This window comes from Macadamia integrifolia, unplaced genomic scaffold (genome assembly GCF_013358625.1).
Source record: "Macadamia integrifolia cultivar HAES 741 unplaced genomic scaffold, SCU_Mint_v3 scaffold359, whole genome shotgun sequence".
NCBI classification, from domain to species: Eukaryota; Viridiplantae; Streptophyta; class Magnoliopsida; order Proteales; family Proteaceae; genus Macadamia; species Macadamia integrifolia.
This window is the reverse complement of record NW_024869631.1, coordinates 212,467-227,128: the sequence shown is the minus strand read 5'-3', so window position 1 is coordinate 227,128 and position 14,662 is coordinate 212,467. Positions and strand designations below refer to the sequence as shown.

At 39.0% G+C, this 14,662-nt stretch overlaps 2 protein-coding genes across 2 annotated transcripts in view; one reads left to right on the top strand and one right to left on the bottom strand.

The window, feature by feature from the left end:
* The first annotated feature begins 386 nt into the window (after window positions 1-386).
* LOC122068220 (cell wall integrity and stress response component 1-like) lies at window positions 387-1,336 on the top strand. Its single transcript, XM_042632090.1, has 2 exons — window positions 387-775; window positions 908-1,336. The coding sequence occupies exons 1-2, from the start codon at window positions 462-464 to the stop codon at window positions 1,191-1,193; spliced, it is 600 nt and encodes a 199-aa protein (XP_042488024.1). The 5' UTR covers window positions 387-461; the 3' UTR covers window positions 1,194-1,336.
* A 1,222-nt stretch (window positions 1,337-2,558) lies between these two features.
* The window catches only part of LOC122068223 (endoribonuclease YBEY, chloroplastic-like), a 45,374-nt gene continuing 33,270 nt past the window's right edge, over window positions 2,559-14,662 (bottom strand). Inside the window, exons 9-12 of the mRNA XM_042632091.1 lie at window positions 4,783-4,902; window positions 4,635-4,685; window positions 3,571-3,759; window positions 2,559-3,176 (exon numbers count right to left, since the gene is read on the bottom strand). Of these exons, the coding sequence (XP_042488025.1) occupies window positions 3,009-3,176; window positions 3,571-3,759; window positions 4,635-4,685; window positions 4,783-4,902 (528 nt within the window). The 3' untranslated portion in view covers window positions 2,559-3,008. The remainder of the gene's footprint in view (window positions 3,177-3,570; window positions 3,760-4,634; window positions 4,686-4,782; window positions 4,903-14,662) is intronic.

Below are 14,662 nucleotides of genomic sequence, written 5' to 3'. Positions count from 1 at the left end.
CTTCAGATCTTATCCTCTGTTTTTTTTTCCTACTACAAAGGTAGCATACAGACCTGAAACAAACATGATAAAATCTCTTTTAAGGATTAACCGTTCCTCCACCCATGGTGGAGAGATTCTTTATTTGATTATGTGATTGGACTCCTAGAATAGTGAATGTTATTGTTGATTTCCATCTGATGGTCAGATTCCATTGATGAAGAGATATTGTTTGTATAAAAGAAATCTCCCACGTCACACAAAAAAAAAAAAAAAAGGTTAAGTGGATATCGTGTGGATCTTTAATCATATATTATATTAGATAATTGTGCATTAGATCTAATCCACAACGTGTACATGTTTATATATCCTCCCTCAGAAAAGGCCTCTCTTGAATATGTCTCCTCCTTGTGACTCAGAATTCTAACTCTGAAAACTCCAATTCAGTTTCTAGTCCTATTGTTTCTTTTCCTAAACATTTGATGATCTCAATGGGTAAAGAAGGCACAAAGCCAAGTCTTAGTGATTCCTTCTCAAAAACAGTTGGATCTTTTGCTGCCCACACTGTGCAAGGTGATCAGTGGTTGGTCATGGAGGTTGAAGAAGATGTTTCCTATTCTGGGTCTGCAACATCCTCCTCTCAAGAAGATTCAACAACTTCATCAATAACATCTTCGTCTTCGTCGGACTTTACAGAGGATGCCTCTTCTTCGACATCGTCTTCATCATCGCCCCCACAGTCTTCTAATGGACCCTTGTTTGAATTATCAGAGCTAATGGCTCAGCTCCCCATCAAGTAAGTAATCTGGGTTTATTCTATTCTATTGGCATTTCATCACTGACTTAACACAGATTGAAGCATCTCCATTTTTTTCTGGCAATCTTAAGTTTGGTTAGACTAAAAGTGTTTAATTTTATGAACTTGCAGAAGAGGGCTATCTAAGCATTATCAGGGGAAGTCTCAGTCTTTTACATCTCTGTCTAGTGTGAGGTGCTTAGATGATTTTGCAAAAAGAGAGGCTCCTTGCAAAAAGAAAATGAAGACATGTAAGAGCTATGGAGGTGGGTTAGATACCCGGAAATCATGTACTCCTAAGGCTGTCATATCAAAGAAACCATCAAGGGGTTCTGCTTCTTTAATTGGTAAGAGACGTAGCTTCATGGGTTCAAGTTGTAGACCTCCACTTCCTGTACAAAAGAATCAATGTATTTAATCTCATGGACAGTTTTAATTATGTTTCCCCACCTACTTTGCATTTGTTAATAACAAAATTAAAGAAAGAATTGGTTAAATTGCCAAAAAGATGTTCATTCGTCAGAAATAGAAGATCAGCAAGAAAGAACAATCGAAAAACCATATACTGTTGCATTACATATAAAGAATTTAAGAGTTAATTTGTCTGCCAAATACTGTTCTTTGGAAATCTCCAATAAAGAAATGCCAAAGTTGGAGATTCATAGTTACTAATTCCTACATGACCCTGCAAACTCTTTCCCAACCATTTATTGATAGCTCAATGATCAAGCGCCCCTGCACCGAAAATAAACGTGGCTAAGAATTCTATCGAAGCTGTGGAATATAAAAATACATCGGTAGGAAAGTGTTCCACCTTAGAGGGAAGCACCCCTATTAATCTAATACTTCAATAACAATAGAGGTACAATAAGCAAGCTCGACACTCTTTATTACTTGAAGTCCTAGTGAAAAACCACCGCATTTTTTTCATAGATCCAATTATGTCCTCTATTCAATCGATCTTTCTTCTACCCATCTATCTCACATAGAAAATATTTTTGTATTTATCAATTCTATAAAAAATATGGATATAGAATTCGGAAACATCATAGCTATATAGAATATAGAAGAATATAAAATATATAAAGAATATAAGTATGAGATCATATCGGAGTCCATTATAACAGAAACCCCTAAATCTAATGCCTCCTGGTGTTTCAACCTAGTTCCAACAACGCACTTATTGGATTGCTAATACGGAACTACTTGATGTTGCATATTCTAACTCATTAAAACCGGATTTACATCATTGTGTTCGATAAAAGGAATGAGGAAAGTCCCACACTTCTCCTCTTGACTCCTTGTTCCTTATTTCCTGAATCAGTTGCCTTAGAGAGATCGGCTCTTGGCATACCACCCAAAGAATCAATCAAACAAATGGCACAGCCAGAAGGGAAAAAAAAAAAGGGCCATAATCGAACCGGTAACTGTAAGCTTGATCAGAGGATCATGTACCGCATCGCCATCCCAATTGATCTTCAGGATGTAGCAGTATTTTAAAAATTGGGATCAGATAGGCCAGAGCGGCCTATTCTGATCAGAATCAACCGTAGCCTATCCCAATTCTGACCAATTCAGATCGGCTAATTTCCATACAGGTCAAGCAAGTTGCATAGATCACTCTTAAAGAAAAATCCAGTGACACGATAACCTCTTCACTTTTGAGTAAAATCTAGCAGCAAGTCCTTCCAGAATGCTTGAAGGACACTTAAGCAAGAAAACAGAATAATCAGATAGAGAAATCTTTTTTTTTTTTTTGGGTGAGAGAGAATCAAAGAGGCAATGAGGAAATCTATAGGGGTATTCAAAATTGACATTAACTGTAGCATTCATCTACATTGTTACAAGAATCAAATCTACAAAAATAATAGAACAATTAACCAAATGTGATCACTCCACAGCCCCAGACAGACCAAGGTGGACAAAGGCTATTGCCATGACTGTGTTCAGCCAGCCAAACCTGGGAACTGGCACAAGACAAAACTGCTAGAAAAAATAAGGGATGATCCCTAATCTCATTGCATGAGATGTTCAAATTCACCGAGCAACAAGAAAAGAGAGCTTCCCAGTCAATGAAACACTCGATAATGGGATCACATCCCAAAAATGGACAGAAGAGCCAATTTCTTCAACTCTTGTATCCACTTTAGGTTTATTATTTAATTATCCTTCTAAAGGGAAAATTGAAATGAACAAGGATAATTTTTTGCACATCTTGGGTACTCTGGCTTTCTCAGAATGCATACCGGTAGATGGCATCAGCAACACCATCCTCATCATTGCTGCAATCAATTACATTACCCACAGATTTTGCCTTTTCTGATCCATTACTGAGAGCAACACCTAGAGAAGCAAGCTCAAGCATCTCAACGTCATTCTCCCCATCTCCAATAGCCATTACCTAATCAGAGTTAGAATAGGAAAGTGAGTTCACCGATGTCGAGCCTTCAAGAACTCGTATGATAAATACACAAGTAATTAATCTATCTTCCATATTGACAATGCATCTCTCCATTTTGGGACAGCCTTGAGACCAACTGTTTTCAGTATGCCAAAATCATGACTATAGAGTCAATGTATGAGATGGGCCATCAACTTTAGCATGTAGAAAATCAAGGGGGTGATCTATATATGCAATGGTTGCATTGTCCAAATCAGTCCTCCAAGTGGCAAAAATAGCTGCCCACCTAGAGATTCCTCTCTAGGGATGTACATGAAATAGGTCACCAAATTCAATTCTGAAAGGGAAATTAAAGGGAAGCAACCATAAGTAAAAAAATAGTGGCAGTCCCTACCTCTTTCGTTGTCACCCCCAGGTGATCCAAAAGTATTCTTACTCCGCTTCCTTTTGATGTTCCAGGGGGAACAATTTCAAGCATATCTGGCACTGCTTGGACAACATGACCATGCCCTTTTGTTGCTTCTGACCAATATGGCCGTAAAGTCATAGCCACCCCCTCAGCAGTGTCAAGGAAGATTAGCTTCTGTAAATTAAAAAATCCCCGACTAAGACTACAGAATGGCATGAAAAAACTTCTGTGGTTGATTAGATTTACAGGCATTCAATTCATGGAGTTCAGGTAAAGAAAGGATGCAACTAATTGGGGCCTGGTCAACATTGTGTCTCCCTTGCTAGAAGACATATCCTTGTTAGCACAAAAAAACGTAGCAGTAACAGAGGCTCATCAATTTACTCTTAGGCTCATCAATTTACTCACTAAAGAATATTAAAACATAACTTACCACAAGGTCATACGCAGTGAAAAACAGGCACATTTATGGGAACTTTCAATAATGAAAAGGGTAATTATTGGTGAAACAAATGTTTGTGGTGTTTCTAGAAGTCGCCGTTAATTTTCATGGTTTTTCCTATTTATACCGTCTATTCCTGCTCGGAGTTGGGAGAGCGAGCACAACAATGGCTAGAAAAAGCTAGTATGTATGCATGGACATACACGGGATGCTTGCCAATTCATGAAAGGTATTCTACTGAATTACACTCTGAAATTTGACACAAGGATAATCTATCCACATGGTAGTTATGTTTCTCTTGGTGTTTGGAAGAGTAACAGATCCTTGTGACAATAATATTTCACCTAATCAAAACTTAAAATAGGTAAATCAAACCTTAAAAGGTTTTTTGTACATACAATTGCACAAAGAGTGCTCCCTAATCACTCTAGGGAGGTAATTCAAAACACAGGACCATCTGATTGGACCAGAAGCTCAATTTAAATCGTTTTCTATTCTTGTTTATTCTTCCAAGAAGTATGATTGTAAGAATCTAGTACTAGTAATCCATTTCTAGTGATAATTGATGATGGAGAAATTAATGTTAATCAATGGCAATGTAACAAACCTGTATCTCAGCAGCAGTTAAAAGGTGTTCAACTGAAGGCATAACCTCTGCCTAAAAAAAAAACCCACTATGACATGAGTTTTCAATTTCAAGCAAAGTTCTCATCAAAGATGTCATGGGAAATATAAACTAGCAATACAATTCAGACCTTTGGTTCATGATACACCGAATGAAGACAGTCGACCAAAGGATGATCAAATAGCGTTAAGCACCGATCTTGGCTAAATGCAATAAGAGGAACCTCCTGCTCCCACGAGTACATAAATGCCTGCAATGGATAGCATAAGAATGTTATATAATAGTTGGATAGAGACATTGCCAGCAAGGCATGAGGTTCTGCAATCTCATAACACACAAATATAAATCCCCAGATACAAAATTTGTGAACTCAAATTAAAAGGTCCTTACAGGCTGAGGATAACTCTGTAAGGATCCATAAACATTTAAAAGGCATTCTGAGGAGAAACTTTTACTAGTTATTAGAAATATATGCTTGCGTGATAAGCACAAAGGTAAATTCAAATGAGAAGAACTCATCTTTCGACAAACTTCTAAAACAATTTCTGCAACAAATTCAAAGCTCAAAAAGGATAAAGGAAAAGCACAAAAAGAACATTTCTACAAAAGATTGGTGAGCTATGATTCAACAGACATCATGGCACCAGACAGATTGGAATAGCAGGATGAGATTCGTGTAAGTGTTACCCTGAATACTTGGCAAAATACTTACGTAATGGGAAAGCAACTCTTCAAAATCATCCTCAGAATGAAACAGGGAGCATGAAGCTGAGATATAATAGTAAAATAACATGACTCTTCCCAACTCCAAACCCTTCAATTCTGATCAATTTGATTAAGTTGAACAATTCAAGAAGATTATTAAGATCCATGTATTGATACACTTGCCAGTCAATGATATTTGAACTCAAGCTAGAAGCCCAGGTTCTGATATTATTTTTGCCAGAATATATAATGAGCCACTTGTACTTCTTCATCAAAAGCCAATTCAAACAATTCAAGAGAATTCAATAGGGGATTGAATTCTCCACATCCTTCCAACAACTGGTTCCCAGACCATTTCCAATTTTCAATCTAATTCCTCTTTGAAAGGGATTCTGTATGATTCATGATCCCACACCCAAAGAACAATCTCCCAATCATTTGGAGGAGCAAATTGGCAGTAATAAGTAATGACAGATCTCCATAAACCACCAACCTCATCTCCATATTTCTACGATCATTTGGATAAATAGCTTCATTGATATCGTCTACTTGAAGTTTATCCAAACCCACCTCCTAGATAAAATTGTAAACTTCATTTCAACTCCTGCTGCTAAAATCGCATTCCTTCTATTCTGTTTTAAGTCCAGCTTATCTCAAAACTTTTGATTCTAAATCATACCTTCATGATTTTAATAATAAACAAAGAAAATACAAGGACTTTCCATTTTTTTGTGGGATAAACTCTCATTATTAATGGCTAGAATTCTTAGGTGTAAAGAAGAAAAAAGGATCATTTAGTTGATTTATTGTCTTCTCAATCAGATCTCCGTACTGTTTTAACTTTTTCATCAACAGGGTCCAGGACTCATCAAGGAAAGATTCATAGATTCTAGTACAATATAGGAAGAAAAGAAAAGCCTGCAGTTCAACCTGGTCCAGATTTCTGGTTCATATTGAAACATAGGTATGGTTCAGTTCTGGTTCTTCCAGAAACCAGAAATAATAGGGTCAGTTTAGGTTTCTTTAGTTCTTATCACTCCCCTATGCTTGGTCTATATATACTGAAACTCCCCTACCTTGAACTTTATGATTCCCAAAAAAAGTGAATTTTTACCTCTCCTTCTTCCCTGATGTTTTTAGATGCCCAAATTACACCCCCCCCCTTTTTTCTTTTTCACCTGATTATTAGTTACTCTCAAACTGACCGGTTCAAAATTAAATTGGTATTGCTGTGATACCAGTTCCCATCAAAGCTTCCAAGAACTGGATAATTTCTACAGAGATTTCTCCAACCGATCAGAGACTTCCAATCTGGAGTCCAGACAAGGCTAAGAAGAGAAACAGGAAGAAATCACCTTCTTGAATTTGGAAGAAAGCAGAGCCCGGAAAAAGGTCAGGCATGAGGAAGAAAGAAGAACAGATACTGGGCAAGACATGAGAGCCCATAGCCAGAATACTCATGGTAGCCATGGAGATGGAGGAGAAATAGGCTGTCACAATCACAGTGAGAGCAATGGGAGGGATGGGGGGTCAGTTAGTGGTGGTTCAGAAGCTGAATGATGTAGATAAGTCACTTGGGCTTATTTTATTGCAAATAAGCCTTGGGTTGTGTCATATATGGGCCTTTAATCCCATGGGTCCACTTTAATGGGCTTAAAATATGGCTAGAAGGTAGAAAAAGGGGATTTAATTTATTAGTTTACTTAGTTGCTATTTAATTCAATAAAGGCCCATTAGGCCATTGGTCGGTTGTAAAGTCCTATATGGACTATTAGTTAGTTAATCCTACTCCATGCTAGAGTCATAAAGTCAAGTCCTAGTCCTATTTTGAATTCCTAGTTGTAGTAGGAGTGTCTAGTCCTATTGGGAAACTAGCTCCTAGTTGTAGTAGGAGTGTCTAGTCCTATTGGGAAACTAACTCCTAATAGTAGTTTGATTGCTATTCTGCCCTCTATAAATAGAGGAGCCTATGTACTTATAATGGCAGATTTGAATGAATTATTGAGTGATTACTCTTTAGCTAAAAGAACTGTTATTGAGAGGTGAGATGCCTAAACCTTTGAGGGGTGTGATACCCAAAACCTGAGGGGTGAGATACTCATTCCTTTATTCTTTCACCCTTCTCAACCCTTCATCGATTGTTCTTTTTCTATTTTTATTTTGTTTATTGTTCTTAGAAGTTCAGACCTGTTAAAGCATACAAAATCAGAATCAACCAGCCAAAAAGTTCTTGTTCTTGAAGCCAATCGACCCTCATTGCTACCCAAGTTTGAGATCTGATCTGCAGATCCTTTGGAGGACTAGTTCTATACTCTAAGAAGATCAATCGATCCTCTCTTGAAGGTTATTTGAAGAACACAAGTTGTTGTTCATGCAGAATTCTTCACATTCTCTCTCCTAGGTCTGAAAATCAAGAAAGCGCATAACTTTATAACCAGCCGTCAAAAGCCCTTCATATTTGGGGGGTTTTGTACCCTCCCTAGGGACTATCTACACCCAAAAGTGCAGCTCAATCGGACTCCCACAGACTTGCCGCACCTTTCTCTCTCTAGCTCTATAGAAGGTCTTTCTCTCTCCTATCGGGTTGGGTTTTCGGCTGGTTTTGCTCCTATATGGGTATTGTATCATTGGGGGTTTATTTGATGGTATAATTTCTTTGTTTCTTGCTCCTATTTATATTGTTTGGGGTTATAAACTGCAAAGTTAGTTACTTGTAATCTACTCCTGCATTAAGTGGTATCAGAGCTACGGTTGAAGAAAGCTCCAAACAATCTATCAGTGCCTAACCGAAGATGGTTGCATCAGTTCGTTACTTCGCTGGACAAAGGGATACATTCTACATCCTTGATTGGTTAGATTCTCTGGAGAAATATTTTGACTACTATAACTTGACAGAGACACAAAAGCTTCAAGTTGTTTGCTTCCGGTTGATTGGGTCGTGCTAGAGATTGGTGGAGAGTCCATGCAAAGCGACTCCGAGTTCGAGGACATGAGCCTAGGACTTGGGAAGAGATGAAGTACGAGTTAGCGACACAATACCTCCCTGTATATTTCCAAAGAAGGCTCTTCTCTCCACAGGATTTCCATCAGAATACATCTATAGGCCTAAAGTTCGAAGAATTGAAGGAGGCTACTGCTGCCCAATCCAATGTTCAACCATGTTATTTTTGTGGGGAATTCCTTGAATGGATGCGTGAATTAGAGATGTACTTTGACAACTACAACTTAACAGAGATGCAAAAACACCAATATACATGTTCCCAGATGAGTGATTGTGTTCGAATGCAATGGAGAGTCCGTGAAATGTAACTTCAAGCTCAAGGACGTAAGCCTAGAACGTGGGACAAGATGCAGTATGAGTTGGCAGGCATGTACCTATCTGGGCATGAATGAAGCAGCTACTTCCTTCCACCAGATGTCCAAAAGCCACCCACACTTGACAATAGCATGAAGGAATCACCGGCCTCTATTGCAAAGGAGCAATAAGAGAAGACACCTCTAACCAGTGAACTAGAGTCAAAAGTTGAGGTTAGTATTAAAAAATTTCCAGCCATTCCTATTGTTGAGGAAGAACTGTTCATTGATGTTCCCATCAATGAGACTCATGTGGAAGAAGTCGAAAGTAATAAAGTTGCCACAATGGACAATGAGGTTGAGACTGAGGAACTTAACACTACAACAACTGTGATGATTGTTAACAGCCAAGAGGAAGATCCCAAGGAGTTCAAGAATAAAGTGTTTGAACCATCAATGGAACCGATTAGGAATCACCAGGTAGATGAACCAAAAGAGCTTTATGTTGCATTGAAGTTAAAAGAGATCAAAGGTGCATATGTTGAGGAAGAACTGGTCATTGATGTTCCCATCAATGAGACTCATGTGGAAGAAGTCGAAAGCAATAAAGTTGCCACAATGGACAATGAGGTTGAGACTGAGGAACTTAACACTACAACAACTGTGATGATTGTGAACAGCCAAGAGGAAGATCCTAAAGAGTTCAAGAATGAAGTGTTTGAACCATCAATGGAACCGATTAGGAACCACCAGGTAGATGAACCAAAAGAGCTTTATGTTGCATTGAAGTTAGAAGAGATCAAAGGTGCATATGTAGATGACCCTATGGATATATCCGAAGATGTTGAAGTTGAGCATGTGGAGTTTGTCATCCCATTAAAGTATCTTGAAAATCGAGCTCCTCACATTCTAGACTACATCTTTATTATCAAAGAGCTACCTGAATTTTTCTACGGCTTGAAGAGGGACATGCACCATGATATAATCACCCTCACACTCTACAGAATTCGAGGACGAATTTTTTCTAGGAGAGGGCGAGTTGATGTAGATAAGTCACTTGGGCTTATTTTATTGCAAATAAGCCCTGGGTTGTGTTATATATGTGTTGGGCCTTTGATCCCATAGGTTTTCTTTGAAATAGGCCACTTTAATGGACCTAAAATATGGATAGAAGGTAGGAAAATGAGATTTAATTCACTAGTTTAGTTAGTTGCTATTTAATTCAATAAAGGCCCATTAGGCCACTATTCGGTTGTAAAGTCCTATATGGACTATTAGTTAGTTAATCCTACTCCATGTTGGAATCATAAAGTCAAGTCCTAGTCTTATTTTGAATTCCTAATTGTAGTAGGAGTGTCTAGTCCTATTGGGAAACTAGCTCCTAGTTGTAGTAGGAGTGTCTAGTCCTATTGGGAAACTAGATCCTAGTAGTAGTTTGATTGCTATTCTGCCCTCTATAAATAGAGGAGCCTATGTACTTATAATGGCAGATTTGAATGAATGAATTATTGAGCGATTACTCTTTAGCTAAAAAAACTGTAATTAAGAGGTGAGATGCCTAAACCTTTGAGGGGTGTGATACCCAAAACCTGAGGGGTGAGATATCCATTCCTTTATTCTTTCACCCTTCTCAACCCTCTATCGATTCTTCTTTTTCTATTTTTATTTTTTGTTTAGTGTTATTAGAAGTTCAGACCTGTTAAAACATACAAAATCACAATCAGCCAGCCAAAGAGTTCTTGTTCTTGAAGCCAATCGACCCTCATTGCTGCCCAAGTTTGAGATATGATCTGCAAATCCTTTGAAGGATTGGTTCTATATTCTAAGAAGATCAATCGATCCTCTCTTGAAAGTTATCTGAAGAAGACAAGTTGTTCTTCTTTGAGAATTCTTCATATTCTCTCTCCTAGGTCTAAAAATCAAGAAAGCGCATAACTCCATAACCAGCCGTCAAAAGCCCTTCATATCGGGTTGGATTTTGGACTGGTTTTGCTCCTATATGGGTATTGTATCCTTGGGGGGTTATTTGATGGTATTATTTCTTTGTTTCTTGCTCCTATTTGTATTGTTTGGGGTCATAAACTGCGGAGTTAGTTACTTGTAATCTACTCCTGCATTACTGAAGGAGCTGGAGATGATAGACATGGGCAACATGGAACATGTGTTGGACATAGATGAGGTTCTCCACTACTACTATAACGTCACCTGCCCTTCCTACTTCAACCTTGTTAACAAGTTCCGCATGTGATGTAGTTCAAAGCATGAAGAAGAAGAGGTCAAAAATAAGATTCAGGAAAGAATACTAGTAATTTGGGTCCATATTCTCCTATTTTAATTTCTGATTTAGTTTAGTTTCCATAAATTTCCTTTTTTGAGGGAAGCATCCATGCCTATTTAATGTAATCGACTCCAAGGGATTCAGACACGATTTTGAATTAATGAAAAGATGTTTGTCTTACAAACTGATTAGCAGTGAGATATAGTTGGGGTGACAGGCCTTTTGAGTGGGTGAGATCCTAGTGAAGAGTAAGAGACTCAACCCATTATCCCTTTCTTCCCACTTCTCCCCTTCCACCGAATACCAATTCCTTTTTCTTTTCTTCTTTTATTATTCTTTGTTCCCCTGTGCAACTCAAGTCCAGATTGAGGGTTATATTCAAGCAACTAGAGGACAGTTCCAAGTTCTGTCGCTGCTGTAATCTAAGGTGGTTCTGTTCACACCTTGCGGCAGCCAATATCTGAGAGATTTCTGGGCTTCGATCAAGTGAGCAACTCTCAGCTCATCACCATCAGTTTAAGGTGGGATTGGAGAAGTTATTCAGGCCACCAGAACTTAACTTCGATCTGAGTTTGGGTCCCTGCTGAAACTCCATCCTCGAGTTCTTGAAGGTTTCCAATTTAATGACTTCAATCAAGAACCTTCATATCTCAACAAGCAGCCATCCATTCTGACACTAATTTTGAGGGTTTGTTGAGGACACCATTCAAAGCTTCAGAATTTTCTAGTTCAACGGCTCTCTGGCTCTCCACGGCTCCTTAGTCCACCGGACCTCCAGCGCTCTACCCCCATCCCCAACTCTGGCAGCGGTGTTTAGGGCTCATCAATTCCAGGAAGTATACCCCCTCCTACTCTGTTCCCTCTCCTCCCTCTTTATCTACCTGCCTCTCACTATTTCTCGGATCCTTCTCCTCCTCAACCGTCTTTTCTCACAACTCCCTCTCTCACTCCCCGACCTTCTTTCAACTCTTTCTCTCCCTACGATTTCTACTCTCACTAACCACCGATTTTCTCTCAACTCTCCCCCCAACGACTTCCTCGAGTGGGGGAAGAAACTTTATTTTCTCCCAACTCTCTCTCCCTTCTACGATTTCCCCCCTAATCATGCGACCCCTTTTGCCCCCTCCAAGCTGTCCTCTTATCTCCCCCTCAATTATCTCTACCTCTCACCGATTTTCTCTCAAATCCCTATTATCTCTCTACTCACACGAATCCCTTCCCTCCTCTCCCTCTCCGGACTTTCTCTCAAATCCCTAATCTCTCTCTTTACTCGTTCTCTACTCACACGACTCCCTCCTGTCCTCCAAGCTGCCCCCCTATCTGTTGCTCCTCGATTTTCTCCCAAAGATCCAATTACTCCCTACCCAAGCGACCTCCTCCCTGCCTACCTACCGTCCTCCTACCAACACCCAGCAGGTCAGTACTCACTACCAACATTGAAGCCCCTGCACCAGATATCCGTCCCTATCTCCCAAAAAAAATTTGTTTTAATCTTTACTACACCTATCTCTCTCGCCCTCCCTGCAACAGGCCTTGAATGGCCTTCAAACTGGTCTTTTGATGGAGCTTAAGAACTTCAACAAGCTTGTTTTAATCACTCAAACACTCTCTTACAGCAAACAAATAAAAAGGAAATGAAAGAAAAGAAAGAGAAATCAATGGAAGGTTAAGAAGGGGGAAGAAGGCTAGGTTTCGGACATCCTACCCCTCAAGTTTAAGCATCTCACCTAGGGCATCTCACCCAATTGCATCCCACACAACAGCATAAGCTATCTTTTTTGTTTAACTCAAATCTGTCTTTTCATTATAATTGATGAGCTTTAAATAGCCTTACATTGCTTGGACACAAAGACATAACAAACAAGAAAACTAATGGACTGAAATAAGACTTTCTAATTTGTATCTAACTTGCTAACCAAGTTTTAACCAAATTAGACACTAAGAAACCAATGACAAAAGGAAACTAATATAAGTTACAAATAGAAACTATTGACTAACAAAATAGGAAACTAACTTGGGCAATCAACATAGAAACTAAATCTTAGGCTGTATGTGTAGTTCAATGGCAGCTGGAGGGTCTTCTCTTGAAGCTTCTTTCTTCAACAATAAGGGACAACTGGCTGGTTCTAGAAGTTTCACTTGAAGACAAAAACTGCAGGAGTTACTGTTCACATGAACGGGAACTTCATGAACAGTGTTTTCTAGTTTTGGTGCTGCATAGAGTCTGGTTCGATGGCTGCTTCAGGGGCTCTTTTAGAAGACCAAGTAGGAAACAAAAAATGCTCTAATCAAGGGGCATCTATGCTGGGTCAATAGCTGCATGCACGGACCAGCATAGGATCAAAAAGTGGGGCCAGCAAGGCTGGCTTGATGGGACTAAACCAGGCCCAGACCTTGGGACAGAATTGAACCATGGTTTGGTCAGTTCGAATACTCTTTTTGACAGCCCTATCTACATCAGGAACAAGCTGAAATCAAGATCATTTTTATTCGGTTTCAGTTTTACCGATTTCTAATCGGTTTTGTTATTCAATTCACAATAGGTTTACATGCTGTTTATAGTGTTGGTTTTGAAAAAGGGTTTGTAAATTCAATTTTGTAATGTATTACATTGGTAACATTCAGAGATAAGAGAGGGAGTAGGAAGTAGGAAGTAGAAGGACGGGAGATGGGAGAGGGAGAGGAAGAGGGAGAGACAATAAAAGATTTACCTCCTGGGACACAAAGAGTCGAAGTCGAAGATAGGATTTGTAATTGCTATAGGTAGGATAAAGACAAAAATCAAATATTTTACTTTATAACTTGTATGCCATCAAAATACAAATAATCAAATATAGAAATATAGAAGTAACCCATCAAAACACGTTTTTTCTTATTTTTGGTATAGACCCATCAAAACAGTGAAACACGGTAACACCATTGGTGGCGGTTAAACGTCGATTGTTCTGAACCGAACCAGGAAAATGACCTATAAAATCAAAACCGGATTGTTTTTATATGGTGCGGTTGAGGGTTCAATCACAAACATTCGTTTCCAGTTCCGATAAATGGTTCCGATTACATATTGACACCATTACCCCCCCCCCCCCGGCGGGGGATTTGATTAATGAAGGGCCGCAACTTGGTTCTGTGGATTTTATACCAGCTCTGGTGGATTCTGGAATGTTAGCTCTTGTGGATTCAAGATTGCAGCAGCTGTTGGATTCAATAGCATGTTTTCTGCTGTGGATTCAGCAGGCAAATCAGGTGGGGCACCTGGATATTATCCTCTTCTATTTATCTCTCTTTCTTTCCATCAATCCAGATCAGTTATCAATTCCTCTCTGAACCCTGCGCATGATTTAGTTCTTCTTTCTTTACTTTCTGACTTAAAAATCTATCAGTTGGGCTACTGCAGTTATTATCTTCAGTTTCTGTTTGTCTTCAGTTCTAGGTTCTAGTTTGATTTAACTTTTCAGAACCTTCAAATTCTGATACTTAAAATCTCAGCTTACTGAACTAATCTCTTAGCTCTGATTTAGCCATCCTGTTGGGTTTCAGTTCAATGCTTATTCTTATTTCAGTTCTTTGTTTAATCATCAAATCTGTCATTATAATACAATTGTTGAATATCAGTGATGTAGAGTGAAGCATAAAGAAGAAAAGGAACAAACACAGTTCACGTGGCACTGTTCATGCGGTACTGCTCACATGACACTGTTCATGAAGATCTTTTGTGGGCCCACTTGAACAG

Bases quoted from the DNA above. Each gene is read 5' to 3' on its own strand.
- LOC122068220 (XM_042632090.1), top strand. From the start codon at position 462: ATGATCTCAATGGGTAAAGAAGGCACAAAGCCAAGTCTTAGTGATTCC. The intron at 776-907 runs GTAAGTAATCTG...ATGAACTTGCAG, and splicing joins ATGGCTCAGCTCCCCATCAA to AAGAGGGCTATCTAAGCATT.